Source organism: Coenobita brevimanus, chromosome 105, assembly GCF_032717465.1.
Source record: "Coenobita brevimanus isolate Jiangsu-jjx chromosome 105, ASM3271746v2, whole genome shotgun sequence".
Classification (NCBI taxonomy): domain Eukaryota; kingdom Metazoa; phylum Arthropoda; class Malacostraca; order Decapoda; family Coenobitidae; genus Coenobita; species Coenobita brevimanus.
The window spans coordinates 6,700,663-6,721,406 of record NC_137058.1 but is presented as its reverse complement, the minus strand read 5'-3'; the positions used below and the strand labels follow the sequence as shown (position 1 = coordinate 6,721,406).

The 20,744-nt window shown below is 41.1% G+C and overlaps 1 protein-coding gene across 1 annotated transcript in view; it reads left to right on the top strand.

The window, feature by feature from the left end:
* Positions 1-9,053: 9,053 nt before the first annotated feature.
* The window catches only part of LOC145416351 (uncharacterized), a 165,128-nt gene continuing 153,437 nt past the window's right edge, over positions 9,054-20,744 (top strand). The window contains exon 1 of the mRNA XM_080285349.1: positions 9,054-9,130. Within this exon, the coding sequence (XP_080141475.1) occupies positions 9,106-9,130 (25 nt within the window). The 5' untranslated portion in view covers positions 9,054-9,105. The remainder of the gene's footprint in view (positions 9,131-20,744) is intronic.

Sequence of the window (20,744 nt, the reverse complement as noted above, 5' to 3'; positions counted from 1 at the left end):
AATGAGGAGCAGATCTAAGTGGCAATAATGTAGAGACTGAGCTCATTATATAGGGGCCGGCAGAGCTTGATACAACTTGTAAGAAGGACGCGCAAATGAAGCCATGGGGACAAAGAGTTGACAATCCCGCTCTGAACAACAGAAAGGACGACTTACTCTACTATAACGGTAGAATGGGGGGACTGAGGCAGAACACGCTCGTGATCAAACATGCAGCATACTGTGCATTAAAATTACACAAAGGATGATGAAATCATAGGCTATGTAACACTGTACAGAAGACGCCCCTACCAGATAATCCTACTCTAGATGATTTGAAGGCTGCAGAAGCTCCTCTCCCTGATCTCCTACTATATTTCTACAAGGTTCTGTAGGGGAGTGCAAATCCTATGGACTACAATCCCGGGGTAGAATGTCATGCTGCCTCCTCCAGCCAGGATGCACTGTTCATTGCGCAAAATGGCACTGTGAAATCTGGGAAACATATCGCTCTTGGGATGGCCATCAAGGCAATGACTGGCAGTAGGAAATTCTTGAGAATACTGAATAGGTTTGGCCACATCATAAATTGTCATGCACTTGAAGACCCGGAAACAGCTCTAGGGGAAGCCATTCAAGCCAGAAAGTCGGTCTCCCCTGAGGTCGTTGTTGCAGGAGTTCGAGTGGGGGTGGTATCTGACAACTTTGACGAGTTTACTGGGACACTGTCTGGTGCTAATACCTTACATGATACCAAGGGTATTCTGTATCAGAACGGGATACCACATGCTGTTGCTAGCGATAAGATAAATCTGGTAAATGAAGAAAAACCCAGGAATAAGACAACAAAACGAAAGTTGCGAGCAGTGCCAAACCCCTTTATGCCATATAGAAAGAAGCCACGAATGTCGATGTTCTCTTGTCACCACAGACCTTGCAAGTCGCCCAAATATCAAGCTGGCTGAAGACAAGGACCTTGCTTGGATGATGTGCCATGACTTGGAGATCAAAGACACACCAGTGTGGGAGGTATTTAACACCAGATTAGCTCCTGATGATCCCTTACCAGTCCAGAAAATTCTTTATATGAAGAACATCAACCAGCCTAACAAAGCAATGAAGTTGGTCAGCAAACACTGGTCACCACACTGAAGTGTACAAAGCAAAACAACCAAGATTATGGAGTGGTAACATATATTATTTGGCTGCAGGCAGACCTGCAATGTAAATATAAACAATAGAATCATCGAGGTTTTATGATGTCTTTATCGTGCTTGGGCTTTCCACATAGAAATGGCTTTCTTCAAAGCCACTGGAAAGCTCAGTGATGAATCAAGTGGCCGAAAGATGCTTACCGATCCTTATGTATTGGCACCCGTTTCTCTTCACGGATTCCTCACAGGAAAGCACTTCAACAGATGCAAGAGACTATACCCAATCCTTGGACTGGCAATTAAAATTTTGTACTTCCAAGAATTCTTAAAAAGGTCTGATGAGCAAGACGGCATCCTAGCTTTGTTGACCACATTACAGCTGAACCCCAGTGAGGAAGCATGACAGGAGGTCCAAAAAGCCATAGAATTTGAGAAGTGGGTGACTGGCTAAAGAAACTTCACACAGGAAACAAGATCTGGATTGCCTGGTGCTACAGCTCAGCACTGGATGATGTACATAGATAACATTCTTGCATATCACAACTTTGCAGTCCGTACCAACAATGTACATTTGTTCCTGCATGTACTAACGCCTCTCATTCAACCCTTTTTTGCCACAAACCACAGCACCTACGTCAGATGGTTGACCAAGTTCCTGTTAGACCTGCTGAACATAGAAAACACACATCCAGGTCTTCGGTCCATACTGGAAAATGGAGTGTTCTCCGTAAGAAGAACCTCAAAATCATTCAGCAGAGGTCCTGTAGACCTTGTACTGGAACAGACCATCAATGCTGACGCAGCACTACGACTAACAAGATTAGCTTCTGTAACCAATAAACACAGTGCACGCCTGTGATGGATGATTACCAAGTCTGCCAGAGCTGCCACAATCTCGTCTGTAGGGGTGACAACTGGCCTGCATACAGCAGGTGACCCTATGGCAGAACTGAGAGGAACAAGAATAAAGAGAGACAACGGGGACCTTAAGAAAGTCATAACACTGATACAACTTTCGAAGACATTCAAGAATGAGAATTCCAGAAATAAGCAACACCAGAACAAGAAAGTAACTGCTTTAGTTTGTGCTCGGGACTTGCTGGGTCATCTGCTCGTCTTGGCCAGCAAGAAAGATCTGGATCTGAAACATGTTTTCTCCTTTCCACTCACACCATTCCCACTTTCCATGTGCAACGGAGATGGAATGAGACCATGACAGAAACGTGCACTGTTTGACCTACTAGAAGAGAAAGTGCAGCAGCCCTCCTCCATCAGTGGATGCATACATTGTGGATGAAAATTTCCTTCTACGCACTTATCCACCACACATACCTGGAATATATGGAGGGTTGGCTGCTGCTATATTACAGCAGGCAGAATCGCTGTCTCCTAAGAAGATTGGATGTGGTCTTTGATGCTTACCCTGTGCCATCAATCAAAGAGAGTGAGAGAGCTCGGAGAGGACTTGATGAGAAAGAAGAGCAGGTCTTCATCACCACAGGACCACAGCAAAATCGTCCCAGGAACATTAATGATTAATTGAAATCAAGGTCTTTCAAGGAAGAGCTTCCCAAGTGTGTTGCCACAGAGTGGGAGGCGCCTCAGTATCCAGACATCATTCAGGTGAGGCATGTGCTCATTTCATACCTTGGGGCATGTTATCACTTCTTTGTCCGTGATGGCAAAGTAATCACAGAGGAAGTGAATGAGATAAATACAAACCATGAAGAGGCTGACACTCTCATCTGTGCTCATGTAAAGTCAGCTGCTGCAGAGGTTGACAAATCCCAGTATTGATATTGGAGCATCAGACACAGATACAGTATAGCTTTTATTCTGTTGTATCACTGCTGGGATACATATGATAAGATTTGGATGGACGGAACTTCACTGAAGAACACTAGATGGTTTATAAACATCACGTTACTTGGCAGCACCACTGGCAAGCCTCTCTGCTCTGTCTTGCCAGGCTTCCATGCATTCAAAGGCTTAAACTACACCTCAGCTTTTACCAGGAAGGGAAAACTTGGGTCATTTGTAAAACTTGAGAAATATCCTGATGGTCAAAAAACCTTTTCTGAAATGGCAAGAGGATCACTTTCCAACCAGGACAGGCACACTTATAAAATTGACAGCTCAGAGATATGGGGCTAAGGGGGAGTGCTGTCTCACGGATTAACCATCGTTACAAAGTCTTTGAAACGACTTATGGTCCCTAAGTTAATGGTCAATGTGCATTAGCAGAGCTTAAAGGGATCGATGGTTGCATTATCCCTCCATGAGAAGCAGAGGTTTTGCCACACATCAAGCGGTGCTCTTTTGTTGCAAGGATGTGGGCCAGCGCTGACATTACAAACCTTCCCCAGCATCCATCTGCAGATGAAGGTTGGTAGCTACATGAAGGGCTGTATAATATCACATGGTTTGAGGGTCCTCAGCTTCCACAGTCATTAGTTCCTGAGGAACAAACTACCTCTGGTGATGAAAACTCTGATGAAATATTCATCATGTCATCATCAGATGAAGACACCGTGTCCTCTGATGAGGTGTAGTTGAAACAAGAGAAGTTTGGGTGATATATGGACACTTACATGTATAAGCATGTATTTCAGACATGTTTGTGTTACATGATATTGTAAATGCAACATTCTGAGCTATCATTCTTAATATCCATATTTTACAAATTGATGGAGAAAATATTAGTTTCTATTAAATGCCTAGCAAGCTATACAAGAATGCAATAAATGTGACAGATTATAAAAACAAACAGTAAAATGCATCTGGTTTAATTTTGGTTTTGAAGATTTAGGGGATAATGTGTACATCCTATACTGAAAACGTATGATTGCACTGCGCAGTTGACCCGCGTGCAGTGTGGTGCATTGAGGATCTGTCCCCTCTCCCCTCTGGGGCTAAGATGCGAATGAATGTGTTTAAGTGGATGAGTAAATTGGGAATGTGTGTCCTGTCTCGGCTACCTCCCTTTCCTAGGTATATAGATAGATGTAAAAGTAGGATGAAATATTATAAAGCACGTTTTCCACCACAAAACCATTGTTAAGTTACATTTTTCATTCAGTGCCCTGAATGGTTTGGTTTTGTGTCACTTTCGGCCTGAAGAAACCCATTTTGGGGAACACTTTTGGGTGGTACCCCCTACCATACCCACCATTGGCTCAACTTAATAACTGGGTTTCTGTGATCTCCCCACCAGACCCTACATCGCTGGTATATTGAAACTTGCGTCTCTCTCGGTCTGAAGAAATGTCACCCAGCTCCTGGACTATTTATACACTTCATCTTTGTCATCACATAATTTTTGAGGCTGGGGTGTGCTGAGTGGAACACCTTTAGTTTTTTCAGAACTTTGTCATGCTCTTCTTCGAATTCATAGAATCTGCATAGTGCGTGAACAGCATTTACAGCTTCTGACTGTAATTCTTCCCAGTTTGCTGCTACTGTAATGTACTGGAAGGCGCTAAGAATCGTGTCTGTTGCAGTGTTGTTCTCTTTACCTTTAGGTCTTCTTTCAGTCTCTTGAATAACCATGTCCAAGAACTGAAAGTACACGTTTACACGGTAATATTCTTCCAAAGTCTGAAATGAATGATCCTCTGCTGGTGATATACGGCTGAATTTTGTATTTTGCTGGCATTTTCCTTTGCCTTCTTTGTCCTGTAACTTGTGATGGAATTTCAGTTTCTGCTTCATCTGCTTCTTTGGTGGTAGTGCATAAGAGACAACAGCAGCTTCCATAAATACTGTTGTGGTGATCTCCAAGCACAGGATGAATTCAAAATTGATGCTTCGAAGCAGCATCACTTCATCAGCAGCTGCTGAGTCAGGTGGACTGCAATCAGATAAATCCTGGAGGAACTCCACCACTGCTGCAAAGACCTTCTTCAGTGTCCTTAAGGCTTTTTCTCGGCAGCCAGTCAAATGTCTGAGAGCTTTAACAGTTCAGGTACACGTTCGGTAGGGTACATAGACATAGAATGTGTATCTGCACAAATGCTGCATGCCGTTTTCCTGAACCTGATATAAAAGAGTAAATTTTCCCCACCGTGTTGAAGACAGAAATAAAATGATGGTTCGCTTTGGCAGCCTGTACAAGGACCAGGTTCAAGCAATGTGCGTGACAGTGCACAAAAAAGAGCCTTTTCATTCCGTTGACTTATCCTACGTTGCAGTCCATTGTAAGATCCGCTCATGTTAACCGCCCCTTCATAACCCTGACCTCTGATATTCTTTATTTTCAAACATTTTCTTAAAGAAGATGTATTAGTTCTTGTCTTGTGGTTGACTGCACACCACTGACTTGAATGATGCGTTCCTTTATTTTCTAATTTCTTCCAGGTTAGTTTTACGTACAGAAATAGCAAAAGACTTATCATTTTGTGTCCAGTTTGAAAGGAAAGTCACCTGTCATCTCTTTTTAGCAGCCTGCGACGCTGTGACGACATTCAAGTGCATTTTGACGACACTCATATTTTGCAAAGAGAGATACAAATTCAATGAAATTACCTCTGTCTGAGGTAGTTACTCTTCCATCATCACCCATGAAGGCCGTACCTTGCCTAGCCAGAGACAACACGTGAGACAGACTCATTCTGTTTTTCTGTATTCCTTGCTCACTGAATATGTAGCATTTTACCGTCAGTCAACTGAAAGGCTTCAGCCAACGAATTCTGCTGGCTTGTGTCCATTTCACCTTACCATACCAGGCATATGTACCTCCGTTGCTGAATGATCTTTTATTTTGTCAGTGGCATTATTCCATGTATTCACTCCTACATACGTCCAAACAGACTTTACTTGGTATTAATCTTCAATCATAAAGAGCCTGGAACAGAAGCGGTACATGACATCATGTTCTACTGAATATTCCAGCCTCGGATTTTTCTCATACCACTGCCTCTGGAATGAGCGTCCTGGTGCTTTCATTGAGTAGTAGTAATTGGTTGGCACGGACCAACTGAATTACACATTTCAATATATTTCTCATTGCATATTAGGGAAACTTTCGACATGGCCAGGATCAGCGGGAATTTATAATGAAACAAATATGAAACTGAAAATTCTTTGGATTTTCATCTTGAGCTTGCACTGGCACTGCTGTGTGTGTCTTGCTCTACATATGTCCTGTCTGTCTCCATCGTCTCTAGATCCCATGTTGACGTCACCTCTTCATCCTTCTGTAGATCTGTGTTATCCTCACTTTTGAACCATATGTTGCTTCATCTTGTTCTTCCTGTTCTGCAAACTCATCTGTTTATGCTTGACTGTGAAGCTGCCTGTGGATCCTTTTCAGTTTCCTCCTCAGTTTGCTGGTCACCGTTGCTCCCTGGCTTAAACAAGCTGTAAAGGAAAGCACTGCTTTTAGCAGCCTTCTCCCTCTTCCTTTATTTGTTTCTTGGCTGTGTCCTTACGGGGAATTGTGCTGCCTCTCCAGGTCTGTAACAGTTACATCACAAGACAATTTAAATTTAATACAATAAAAATACTGAATGAGATTAATTGGCAATTGTTTCTCAGAATATTGGCATACTAGTCACCAGAAAACAAATTACAACAGGCTAAACAGAAACTTATTGCTCTGTATTATAATAAATTCTGCTAGGTTCACATATAAATAACTTGGTTGCTGAGTGTGACAGTCATTGCCACGCTCGTTCATTTCAAGCCTGCAAAAAACCTTCAGCATGCAGACTGATATGTTAGTAATAAATGAGAAGCATTTTAAGCAAATATAGTAGCCTAGTTCTAGAGGTTTCTTTATAATCTTCATTAGGCCTACATATCACATGCCGACTCTCTTCACTGCACAGCAGTTTATTTGCTACAGTCAAAATGTTGCACGGTTGGAGTTAACAGGGTCCAGCAGACCAGATACTACAAACTGGTAATGTTATCATCAGCATATTATCATTAAAACTAAACTGTAATATGAAAGACAACATTACATGGCCTAACCATTCTTAATGCAGACTGAACATTCTTTTTTTTTTTTTTTTTAAGGTTAAATTTCTACTGTTATTGTAATGACCGCAACATTATAATAAACTGTGTAACAACTGGTGTATCCACGTGTAATTTCCCTACATGAAGGACCAAATGGAACTAATGAAGAAAGTGGGAGTGCCCGTGTACTGCAGGTGTGGGTCGTGATGCTGCATGATATGCTGTAAACAACTCACGGTACGTGTACTGTACGGAGTGGCTCCCTGCCGGGCCCCAGTAACCTTTAACAGTGTGAACTGAGAATCATGGCATAAATTGATGGAATTTGTTGAGAATTCGATTTTTATTTTTACATCATACTGTATTATACATATTAGCTGCTGTAAAGTACCAACGAAGAGGCAACCTCCACAGGGGTAAAACGCCTGTAACAGCATGTACTATACGTGAGCATCTCGTGAAAGCATCAAGGGGTGTCATGCAAAATCAGTCAATACGGAAGTGCATGTTACCAGCATATAAGGGGAAATAATACTAAAAATAATCACTAGGAAAGTGGTGACGACCATATTTAAGCGACAGCATACATACAAAATAAATAGTTGGGAAAGAGGTGACAAGATCATAATAAAAATCACGTACACGAAATAAGTCGCTAGGGAAGAGATCTTAAGGGCCGTACTCTCGTCGGCTTACAACGCTGGCACCTCTTACTAAGGCTTGTTTGTTTGTCGTTGCACACGTCACCATCTTTACTTTTTCCGTCTTGCATTTCTTTTTACCATAAACATAGATTAGGAGGGCTTACAGGAGATTATTAGCGTATCATATAAGAAAAAATGTAACAAATGTTCATTAGCAATGCTGACAAAAAAAAAAAAAAAAAAAAAAACGGTGCCGAAAATTGAATCTGTTTCCTACCACCACTGTAAATACGGCTCCCCGTCCGGACATGAACACGACAAGGGAAGTTTGTGATGTCATCCCTTGGTCATGGTTTTTATTCTCCCTAAATGCCATGGAAAATATGTCTTTGTAGACAACACTCATTGACTGTTCGAATACTGTAAAACACTCAATTAGCCATGCTTTCCTCTAAGCCATATTTCGGGTGTCAGATGCTGAGGAAAATATCGGGTCGGGGAGCTGTGTGCAACCCGTCTGGTGGTACAGCAGCGCAACTCATCTGGTGATGCGGCGGCTGAGCGAGATTAAATGCAGTGTTGCCAGAAAAGCGCTTTTGCCACTAACGAACATATGCCTGCTATTTATTGATATTTTAACAATATTGTAGACGTTTAATTAATAAACATCCATATTCAGCACTTTCTTTGGCGATATACTGACTATTTGTGCCCAACCACAGGCAATAGTCTATTGAGAGTAATAGTATATACTTACCATGAGACATTTTAGCAAGATCTTCGTTTTTATCACTTTTAACTCCATAAAGTAGATTTTTGAGGATTTTCTTTGGTGAAATTTTAGATAATATGTGTGTGTGTGTGTGTGTGTGTGTGTGTGTGTGTGTGTGTGTGTGTAAATTGCCTATTCTGTCGACATTCTAGCGCTATACTGATCCACGAATATTAAACTTACGATCAGCTTCTCCCTCGTCCCTGAGATTAATTATACAATAAGGACACGGGAACGAAACTTCTATTTCATCACATGTCTCGCGTCACAAAAATATATCTGATTTACGAGAGGCACTAATTGATTTTAATTATTAGCGTCCTTGTTGATGCTGCATTTCTCCGAACTGTGGTCGATTTGGGCATATTTCTGTCTTGCAATACTTGATTTGGTTGTTAAGAGTTCCCGTTTAATAATCGTAACGGAAATAGAAAGCTTAGCGCACAGTGCTGAAATTGCTTAGATTACATCAGTAGGCATTTGGGCTGAGTTTGGCAATACTGACAGCTGACATACCGTACTTGAACTGAACCAGCAGTCAGTGCGTGTTGAGGTGGTGTGTGTTGGACCAAGTGTCATCTTACATCAGATTGGAATGGATTCCTCGCGCAGTACAGGAGGTAAGTTTATGACGGTGCAGTTATTAGGAGAATATCAAAGAATTAGTACTGGATGCTAGTGGATGTCGGATCCAAAGGTGTTTCACCAGTCAACACCAGAACATTTTTCAGGTTTCTGTGTGTGTGTGTGTGTGTGTGTAGTTATTGAGATAACTCTCACAGAATAGGTTATCGCAATAATTTCCATTAAAACATTAGATGAAGGTGCAGCAAATGCATAGGTTTGGACGGGTTATAGTCGAACATATTCTATTACGATTTAATTTCAGAATTGTAAATTTTGAAGGACAAAGGTAAGATCATTTTAGTAAGATGGTCTGACTAGGTCTACAGTAGAGTGTGTGTATAGAATGTGCACATGTCGCCTTCATTGATTTAAGACAAGTAACATAGAAGACATAGTGAAAAGTGTATCTGGAAAACGAGATAGAGCTTGAAATAAGCAGCTCGTTTACACCGAGAACAGTATCTGTAATGTAGAATATCTTGATATTTGTTGTCTTACTTTTGTAGAAAGGAATAGCAATTTTTTAGGAAAACTTTTAGGAATAGATTGTATCGAAATAATTGGTGAAAGTGAAAGGTATCGTGGAAGTTTCAATGTTATAAAAAAAATTAAACTGTCTTTGGTGTATTACAGGTTTTCAAAAGTAAGTTTGTAAATATTAAATATTAATCCAGATAAGATAATTATAAGAAAAAGTTCTTGAATCAAGATTTAAAAGTTCAATATAAGGTGATAGGTAGGGGCGCCCACGGATCCACTCACACGATGTAGTGCTGCTTTGGGTATCTGCCCTTTCCTCTTCCTTTTACTACGCTGGGTGGTAACCATAACACCAAATTATTGCGCCTGGTGGTTTAGTGGGTAATTAAGGTACTGCAGTCGGATTGAGCCGGTGCAGGTTTATATCCAAGGGATGGTTAGGGTTTATTGCTCACGTAATGCCACTCAGGGATGAGTGAGGCTGGTCACTCTCATCTGAAATGTCAGGAGCAACTAGCCTAGCTCCGGGCTCCTACGCTTGTTATGGGGCAACACAAGATTAGATTATATATATATATATATATATATATATATATATATATATATATATATATATATTGTTACCGAACAGAGAAAGATAACGTACACTTTAAGTGAGAATGCTAAGAGTCACTACTGTCCCGTAAATTTCCAGGTTCAAAACAAAAGAGTTAGGTAAAATTACAATTTAAAGTTTAATGCTCAAACTAACAACAAAACATTCAGGACTCATAAGGATAATGTAATGGCAAAAACAGGTTAAATATATGGTTAACTGCAATAGCCTCTATTAACACGAAATTAGCAAGAGTAAATTTATCTAAGTCAGCCCTGATAAAATGAGATACCAGATAATACTCAGTGAATGCCAGATAAATAATTACAGATACAAACTATTATGAAAAATGACTGATATAAAACCCCACATTAATCGCAAAGACCTCACTAGGCCTAAGAATCAACCCTATGCTACAGAGTACAAGAAAAAATGCAACAACAGTTATACTCAAATTACACACAGCTGCTAGATGTTTGGAGATTTCTTGAGCACTCACAACAATAATACAGGGGAGGACAGAGATGTGAACAAAATGAGGAGCAGATCTAAGTGGCAATGATGCAGAGACTGAGCTCATTATATAGGGGCCGGCAGAGCTTGATACAACTTGTAAGAAGGACGCGCAAATGAAGCCATGGGGACAAAAAGCTGAAAATCCCACTCTGAATAACAGAGAGAACGACTTTACTATAACGGTAGAAGGGGGGGACTGAGGCAGAACACGCTCGTGATCAAACATGCAGCAACTGTGCGTTAAAATTACACAAAGGATGATGAAATCATAGGCTATGTAACACCTCCCCACAAAGAAAAAGAAATTTACAAAGGAAATTTCTTATTACTCTAAAACAATCTGTCTAAAGTCTAGATAAGCAATCTGCAATAACATTTTCTTTCCCCTTGACATGTTGTATGTCTAATGAATACTCCTGAAGAAGTAGACTCCATGTTGTCAATCTCTGATTTTTATCTTTAAACTTACTAAGGAATTTCAGTGGGTTATGATCGGTATAAATGACTATGGGGTCAAAACCAGAACACAAATAAAATGAAAAATGCTGTAAACCCAAAAATCAAGGCCAAAAGCTCTTTCTCAATAGTTGAGTAGTTCTTTTGAGATGGAGTGAACTTCTTACTGTAATAAGATACAGGGTGTTCAATACCCTGATCATCCTCTTGCAGCAGAACAGCCCCAGCTCCTGTATCACTTGCATCAACAGCCATCTTAAAAGGCTTAGCAAAATTTGGAGTAGCGAGCACTGGCTGACTTAATAGAATAGCTTTAAGTTTGTTGAAAGAGGATTCACAGTTATCAGTCCAGACAAATTTAACTCCCTTTTTCAGTAGGTCTGTAAGTGGTGATACAAGAATAGAAAAGTTAAGAACAAATCTCCTGTAATAACCTACCATTCCCAAAAATCTTTGTAGCTCCTTCCTACTTTTAGGACTGGGAAGATCACTTATAACCTGAACCTTAGCTCCTGGTGGTGCAACATGTCCATCACCAATTACATACCCAAGGTACTGAACTTTAGCTTGACCAAACTCACACTTTGATAAATTAGCTACAAGATTAGCATGAACCAAACGCTCAAGAAATTTACTGACATGGCATAGGTGATCTTTCCAGTTGTCACTGAAGATTAATACATCATCAATATAAACAACACACCCTCCCAAACCCTCTGTTACAACATTCATGAGCTTCTGAAATGTGGCTGGTGCATTCTTCATACCATATGGCATTACCGAACATGCAAAAGCCTTTCTTAGTGTTACAAAACATGAGATCTCCCTAGCACGTTCAGTCATAGGTACTTGCCAGTATCCCTTTAACAAATCAAACTTACTTATGTACCTAGCCTTTCCGATCTTGTCTATGCAATCTTCCACACGAGGGAGAGGGTAAGTGTCTGTTTTGGTTATCTGATTAACACGTCTGTAGTCAATGCAAAGCCTCTGTGACCCACCTGGCTTAGGGACTAGAGTGACAGGAGAACTCCACTCGCTCTGACAGGGCTCAATCATCTTGTGGTCCAACAGGTAGCCAAGCTCCTTCTGGATGAGAGGAACATTCACTGGGTTCACACGGTAAGGAGGCAATTTAATTGGCTTTGCGTCTCCAACATCGACATCATGCATCAACACAGTGGTTCTTCCTGGAGTAGCACGGAACACTTGCGGGTCTCCTGCAGTAATGCCGAAAACTCCTGCCTTTCCTTGGGAGGTAGATGAGAAAGCTTAGTCTGGAGATCATTCATGATATCAGGATTCTTCCCCAAACTATCACTCAGGCTCATACTGCATGGGAGAGCTTCACTTGCAGACTCGGGTGGAACAGCTACAGTGCAGACTGGATTATTTTCGTCCCGCCTGTGATATAACTTTAGCATGTTGATGTGACATAGTTGCTTGCTCTTTCTACGATCTGGCGTGGCGATGACATAGTTGACATCACTGAGTTTCTTCTCCACGAAATAAGGGCCACTAAACTTGGCTTGAAGAGGTTGCCCATGAACTGGTAGCAGAATAAACCTGATCTCCTGGCTGAAAGTGGCGTAACCTGGACTTCTTATCATATCAAGTCTTCATCTTCTCCTGAGCAGCTCCTAAATTCTCTCTCGCCAGCTGTAAAGCAGTGGACAGCCGTTCTTTGAACTTCATCACATTCTCCAGCAGGTTGACGTCATCTTCCTCCGACAGCCAGGATTCCTTGAGTAACTTAAGGGGTCCTCTTACTTCATGGCCAAACAGTAGTTCAAAAGGTGAGAAGCCCAGTGATTCATTTGGAGATTCTCTTGCAGCAAACACAACGAATGGAAGACCTTTATCCCAGTTTTTCTGATGTTCCAAACAGTATTTCTTGAGCATCGATTTGAGTGTTTGATGATATCTCTCCAACGCTCCTTGGGTCTGGGGATGGTAAGCTGAAGACGTGATCTTGGTGATGCCCAACTCTTTCAGAGACTGCTTGAAAACATTTGACATGAAATTACTTCCTCGGTCTGACTGTACCTCCTTGGGCAGACCAAACTTTGTGAAGAACCCTAGCTTTTCCTTAACTACGTTCTTTGCTGAGATATTTCTAAGTGGAATGGCTTCAGGATAACGAGTAGCCATATCAATCAGGGTCAACACATAAGAAAATCCTGAAGAAGTCTTAGGAAGAGGGCCCACAATATCCACCAACACACGGGTGAAAGGCGCCTCAAAAGGAGGAATGGGAACTAGAGGTGCAACCTTTTCGGTCTGATTACACTTCCCCACAACTTGACAGGTGTGACAAGACTTACAATACCAGGAAACATCCCTGAAGATACCTGGCCAGTAGAAGTGTTTCAAAATGCGTGCCACAGTCTTCCTCACTCCAAGGTGTCCTGCCAAACTGGAATCATGAGCCACTCTAATGATATCCTGCCTACAAACACGAGGGATAACAACTTGATGTACAACCTCCCATTCACAGTCGGCTGATGCTGTTGGGGGTCTCCACTTCCTCATAAGTACTCCTGACTTTACATAATAACAAGTAGACGCACCGGCTGACTCTTCTTCACTGTAAGCAGAGTAAGCTAGACCTTTCAACTCAGGGTCAGCAACCTGCAACTCAACCAACTCTTGACGAGACAAATTATCAACACTAAGGGGTACTGCCTCATCTGGTGAGTGGTCCAAATTAGCAAGAAAAGTGTCAGCTAGGATAACATCATCATCATCATTATCCTCTAAATCACCAGTAACTTTAGACTTAGCCCTAGTGACAGCACATGCAGGGAACACATCAGGGACATCACAATCCTGGGACGCAGCCACTGGCTCACTAGACAACTGAGGAGCTGGACACACTTGACTTCCACCAATATCATTTCCAAGTAAGAAAGTTACACCTGACATTGGGAGTGTCTCAACCAACCCGACCATAACGGAACCATTAACAAAACCAGACTCTAAATTCACTCTGCACAGAGGGACAGAGAAGTAATTATTCCCTACACCTTGTAAGATTACAGTTTCATCAGAGGAATTAACATTAGAGCCTAGAACACTGGTCAGCATAAGGGATTGGCAAGCACCTGTATCACGATATATTTTAACTGATTTCCTGTCATTACTGTCCAGAGGACTGACAAAACCATCAGACAGGAAATTAGCACATGACCTCTTGAGAGTGTCACCCACGTTACTGCTCAAAAGAGGAGCTCCATCATGAGAATTTAAGTTACCCCTCAAAGCAGGTTCAGTTAACTCAGTTAAAGAATTCTGGGAACTCTCAAGAGTGGACACTAGACCAATTGACTGAATATTTAAAGACTCCTTTTTGTTCACATCACGCTGTCTCCTGAAACATCTCTCCGTAGTATGACCAAGCTTACTACAATAAGTACATTTACTTTTCTGAAATCTAGAGGTGAAGCTGGTATTTACTTCCTGAGAAACATCATCTTTATTCTCTTTCCTGTTACCTGTACTCTGAGTAGAGGCAACGTATTTACTCTCAGCTTTCCCTTTTTCTTTAGAATATCTCTTGTGAGTGAGAACATATTCATCAGCTAAAACTGCAGCATCAGACAAATTATCTATTCTTTTCTCATCAAGATATAGGCTTACATCTTTACTAATACACCTTTTGAAGTCCTCCAGCAAAATCATCTGCTTAAATTTGTAAAAATCAGAATCCACATTCTTAGAATTTAACCACTGCTCTAACAGATCTTTGATTTTTGCATACTCAACATGGGATTGCTTATCTTGCTTGTAAGTTGTCCTAAATTTTACTCTATAAGCTTCAGGAACAAGCTCATATTCCTTAAGAATCAAGCTCTTAACTACATCATAATTATCAGATTGATCCTGAGGCAAAGATGCATAAGTTACTTCAGCTTTACCGGTGAGAACAGTTTGAAGGAGTACTGGCCAATTCTGTTTGGGCCAATTAAAACCTGTAGCTACCCTCTCAAACAACTGAAAATACTTTGTTAAATCAGATTCATTAAAAGGAGGGACAAGTTTAACATTTTTAGCCACATCAAAATCATCAGAGCTAGATGATCCAGTTCCACCTTGTTTCATGCGATACTCATGGTCTGCCTGAATCCTGGCAAGTTCAATTTGTGCCTGAGCCTGTACCTGTGCCTCTTGAATACGAGCATTTGCCTGAAATTCAGCCTCCTTAACACAAGCCTCCTTAGCCTGAGACTCAGCCTCCTTAGCACGTGCTTGAAATTCAGCTTCCTTCACACGAGCCTCCTGCAGGGCTAGCTGTAACTTAGCTAATTCAATCTGCGTTTGCTCATTTGGAGGAGTTACATTAAACAAGCTTTCATTAATCATGTCAACAATCTGATCTTTAGAATGATGAGAGCGAACAGCAATTCCCAATTGTTGAGCAACAAGCTTAAGTTCATTCTTTGTTCTGTTTTCTATATCACACACTGTTTGCACATTTGACAAAAAATCTTTGGCTTCATCAACTGTAGTAATAGTAGACATCATGAATAAGTAACAGTCACAAAATATCAAGCAATATCCTTATGATAATATCCTGAATATCCTGATAAGAGGTCGCCAAATTTATGTTACGGAACAGAGAAAGATAACGTACACTTTAAGTGAGAATGCTAAGAGTCACTACTGTCCCGTAAAGTTCCAGGTTCAAAACAAAAGAGTTAGGTAAAATTACAAGTTAAAGTTTAATGCTCAAACTAACAACAAAACATTCAGGACTCATAAGGATAATGTAATGGCAAAAACAGGTTAAATATATGGTTAACTGCAATAGCCTCTATTAACACGAAATTAGCAAGAGTAAATTTATCTAAGTCAGCCCTGATAAAATGAGATACCAGATAATACTCAGTGAATGCCAGATAAATAATTACAGATACAAACTATTATGAAAAATGACTGATATAAAACCCCACATTAATCGCAAAGACCTCACTAGGCCTAAGAATCAACCCTATGCTACAGAGTACAAGAAAAAATGCAACAACAGTTATACTCAAATTACACACAGCTGCTAGATGTTTGGAGATTTCTTGAGCACTCACAACAATAATACAGGGGAGGACAGAGATGTGAACAAAATGAGGAGCAGATCTAAGTGGCAATGATGCAGAGACTGAGCTCATTATATAGGGGCCGGCAGAGCTTGATACAACTTGTAAGAAGGACGCGCAAATGAAGCCATGGGGACAAAAAGCTGAAAATCCCACTCTGAATAACAGAGAGAACGACTTTACTATAACGGTAGAAGGGGGGGACTGAGGCAGAACACGGTCGTGATCAAACATGCAGCAACTGTGCGTTAAAATTACACAAAGGATGATGAAATCATAGGCTATGTAACACCTCCCCACAAAGAAAAAGAAATTTACAAAGGAAATTTCTTATTACTCTAAAACAATCTGTCTAAAGTCTAGATAAGCAATCTGCAATAACATTTTCTTTCCCCTTGACATGTTGTATGTCTAATGAATACTCCTGAAGAAGTAGACTCCATGTTGTCAATCTCTGATTTTTATCTTTAAACTTACTAAGGAATTTCAGTGGGTTATGATCGGTATAAATGACTATGGGGTCAAAACCAGAACACAGATAAAATGAAAAATGCTGTAAACCCAAAATCAAGGCCAAAAGCTCTTTCTCAATAGTTGAGTAGTTCTTTTGAGGTGGAGTGAACTTCTTACTGTAATAAGATACAGGGTGTTCAATACCCTGATCATCCTCTTGCAGCAGAACAGCCCCAGCTCCTGTATCACTTGCATCAACAGCCATCTTAAAAGGCTTAGCAAAATTTGGAGTAGCGAGCACTGGCTGACTTAATAGAATAGCTTTAAGTTTGTTGAAAGAGGATTCACAGTTATCAGTCCAGACAAATTTAACTCCCTTTTTCAGTAGGTCTGTAAGTGGTGATACAAGAATAGAAAAGTTAAGAACAAATCTCCTGTAATAACCTACCATTCCCAAAAATCTTTGTAGCTCCTTCCTACTTTTAGGACTGGGAAGATCACTTATAACCTGAACCTTAGCTCCTGGTGGTGCAACATGTCCATCACCAATTACATACCCAAGGTACTGAACTTTAGCTTGACCAAACTCACACTTTGATAAATTAGCTACAAGATTAGCATGAACCAAACGCTCAAGAAATTTACTGACATGGCATAGGTGATCTTTCCAGTTGTCACTGAAGATTAATACATCATCAATATAAACAACACACCCTCCCAAACCCTCTGTTACAACATTCATGAGCTTCTGAAATGTGGCTGGTGCATTCTTCATACCATATGGCATTACCGAACATGCAAAAGCCTTTCTTAGTGTTACAAAACATGAGATCTCCCTAGCACGTTCAGTCATAGGTACTTGCCAGTATCCCTTTAACAAATCAAACTTACTTATGTACCTAGCCTTTCCGATCTTGTCTATGCAATCTTCCACACGAGGGAGAGGGTAAGTGTCTGTTTTGGTTATCTGATTAACACGTCTGTAGTCAATGCAAAGCCTCTGTGACCCACCTGGCTTAGGGACTAGAGTGACAGGAGAACTCCACTCGCTCTGACAGGGCTCAATCATCTTGTGGTCCAACAGGTAGCCAAGCTCCTTCTGGATGAGAGGAACATTCACTGGGTTCACACGGTAAGGAGGCAATTTAATTGGCTTTGCGTCTCCAACATCGACATCATGCATCAACACAGTGGTTCTTCCTGGAGTAGCACGGAACACTTGCGGGTCTCCTGCAGTAATGCCGAAAACTCCTGCCTTTCCTTGGGAGGTAGATGAGAAAGCTTAGTCTGGAGATCATTCATGATATCAGGATTCTTCCCCAAACTATCACTCAGGCTCATACTGCATGGGAGAGCTTCACTTGCAGACTCGGGTGGAACAGCTACAGTGCAGACTGGATTATTTTCGTCCCGCCTGTGATATAACTTTAGCATGTTGATGTGACATAGTTGCTTGCTCTTTCTACGATCTGGCGTGGCGATGACATAGTTGACATCACTGAGTTTCTTCTCCACGAAATAAGGGCCACTAAACTTGGCTTGAAGAGGTTGCCCATGAACTGGTAGCAGAATAAACCTGATCTCCTGGCTGAAAGTGGCGTAACCTGGACTTCTTATCATATCAAGTCTTCATCTTCTCCTGAGCAGCTCCTAAATTCTCTCTCGCCAGCTGTAAAGCAGTGGACAGCCGTTCTTTGAACTTCATCACATTCTCCAGCAGGTTGACGTCATCTTCCTCCGACAGCCAGGATTCCTTGAGTAACTTAAGGGGTCCTCTTACTTCATGGCCAAACAGTAGTTCAAAAGGTGAGAAGCCCAGTGATTCATTTGGAGATTCTCTTGCAGCAAACACAACGAATGGAAGACCTTTATCCCAGTTTTTCTGATGTTCCAAACAGTATTTCTTGAGCATCGATTTGAGTGTTTGATGATATCTCTCCAACGCTCCTTGGGTCTGGGGATGGTAAGCTGAAGACGTGATCTTGGTGATGCCCAACTCTTTCAGAGACTGCTTGAAAACATTTGACATGAAATTACTTCCTCGGTCTGACTGTACCTCCTTGGGCAGACCAAACTTTGTGAAGAACCCTAGCATTTCCTTAACTACGTTCTTTGCTGAGATATTTCTAAGTGGAATGGCTTCAGGATAACGAGTAGCCATATCAATCAGGGTCAACACATAAGAAAATCCTGAAGAAGTCTTAGGAAGAGGGCCCACAATATCCACCAACACACGGGTGAAAGGCGCCTCAAAAGGAGGAATGGGAACTAGAGGTGCAACCTTTTCGGTCTGATTACACTTCCCCACAACTTGACAGGTGTGACAAGACTTACAATACCAGGAAACATCCCTGAAGATACCTGGCCAGTAGAAGTGTTTCAAAATGCGTGCCACAGTCTTCCTCACTCCAAGGTGTCCTGCCAAACTGGAATCATGAGCCACTCTAATGATATCCTGCCTACAAACACGAGGGATAACAACTTGATGTACAACCTCCCATTCACAGTCGGCTGATGCTGTTGGGGGTCTCCACTTCCTCATAAGTACTCCTGACTTTACATAATAACAAGTAGACGCACCGGCTGACTCTTCTTCACTGTAAGCAGAGTAAGCTAGACCTTTCAACTCAGGGTCAGCAACCTGCAACTCAACCAACTCTTGACGAGACAAATTATCAACACTAAGGGGTACTGCCTCATCTGGTGAGTGGTCCAAATTAGCAAGAAAAGTGTCAGCTAGGATAACATCATCATCATCATTATCCTCTAAATCACCAGTAACTTTAGACTTAGCCCTAGTGACAGCACATGCAGGGAACACATCAGGGACATCACAATCCTGGGACGCAGCCACTGGCTCACTAGACAACTGAGGAGCTGGACACACTTGACTTCCACCAATATCATTTCCAAGTAAGAAAGTTACACCTGACATTGGGAGTGTCTCAACCAACCCGACCATAACGGAACCATTAACAAAACCAGACTCTAAATTCACTCTGTACTGAGGGACAGAGAAGTAATTATTCCCTACACCTTGTAAGATTACAGTTTCATCAGAGGAATTAACATTAGAGCCTAGAACACTGGTCAGCATAAGGGATTGGCAAGCACCTGTATCACGATATATTTTAACTGATTTCCTGTCATTACTGTCCAGAGGACTGACAAAACCATCAGACAGGAAATTAGCACATGACCTCTTGAGAGTGTCACCCACGTTACTGCTCAAAAGAGGAGCTCCATCATGAGAATTTAAGTTACCCCTCAAAGCAGGTTCAGTTAACTCAGTTAAAGAATTCTGGGAACTCTCAAGAGTGGACACTAGACCAATTGACTGAATATTTAAAGACTCCTTTTTGTTCACATCACGCTGTCTCCTGAAACATCTCTCCGTAGTATGACCAAGCTTACTACAATAAGTACATTTACTTTTCTGAAATCTAGAGGTGAAGCTGGTATTTACTTCCTGAGAAACATCATCTTTATTCTCTTTCCTGTTACCTGTACTCTGAGTAGAGACAACGTATTTACTCTCAGCTTTCCCTTTTTCTTTAGAATATCTCTTGTGAGTGAGAACATATTCATCAGCTAAAACTGCAGCATCAGACAAATTATCTATTCTTTTCTCATCAAGATATAGCCTTACATCTTTACTAATACACCTTTTGAAGTCCTCCAGCAAAATCATCTGCTTAAATTTGTAAAAATCAGAATCCACATTCTTAGAATTTAACCACTGCTCTAACAGATCTTTGATTTTTGCATACTCAACATGGGATTGCTTATCTTGCTTGTAAGTTGTCCTAAATTTTACTCTATAAGCTTCAGGAACAAGCTCATATTCCTTAAGAATCAAGCTCTTAACTACATCATAATTATCAGATTGATCCTGAGGCAAAGATGCATAAGTTACTTCAGCTTTACCGGTGAGAACAGTTTGAAGGAGTACTGGCCAATTCTGTTTGGGCCAATTAAAACCTGTAGCTACCCTCTCAAACAACTGAAAATACTTTG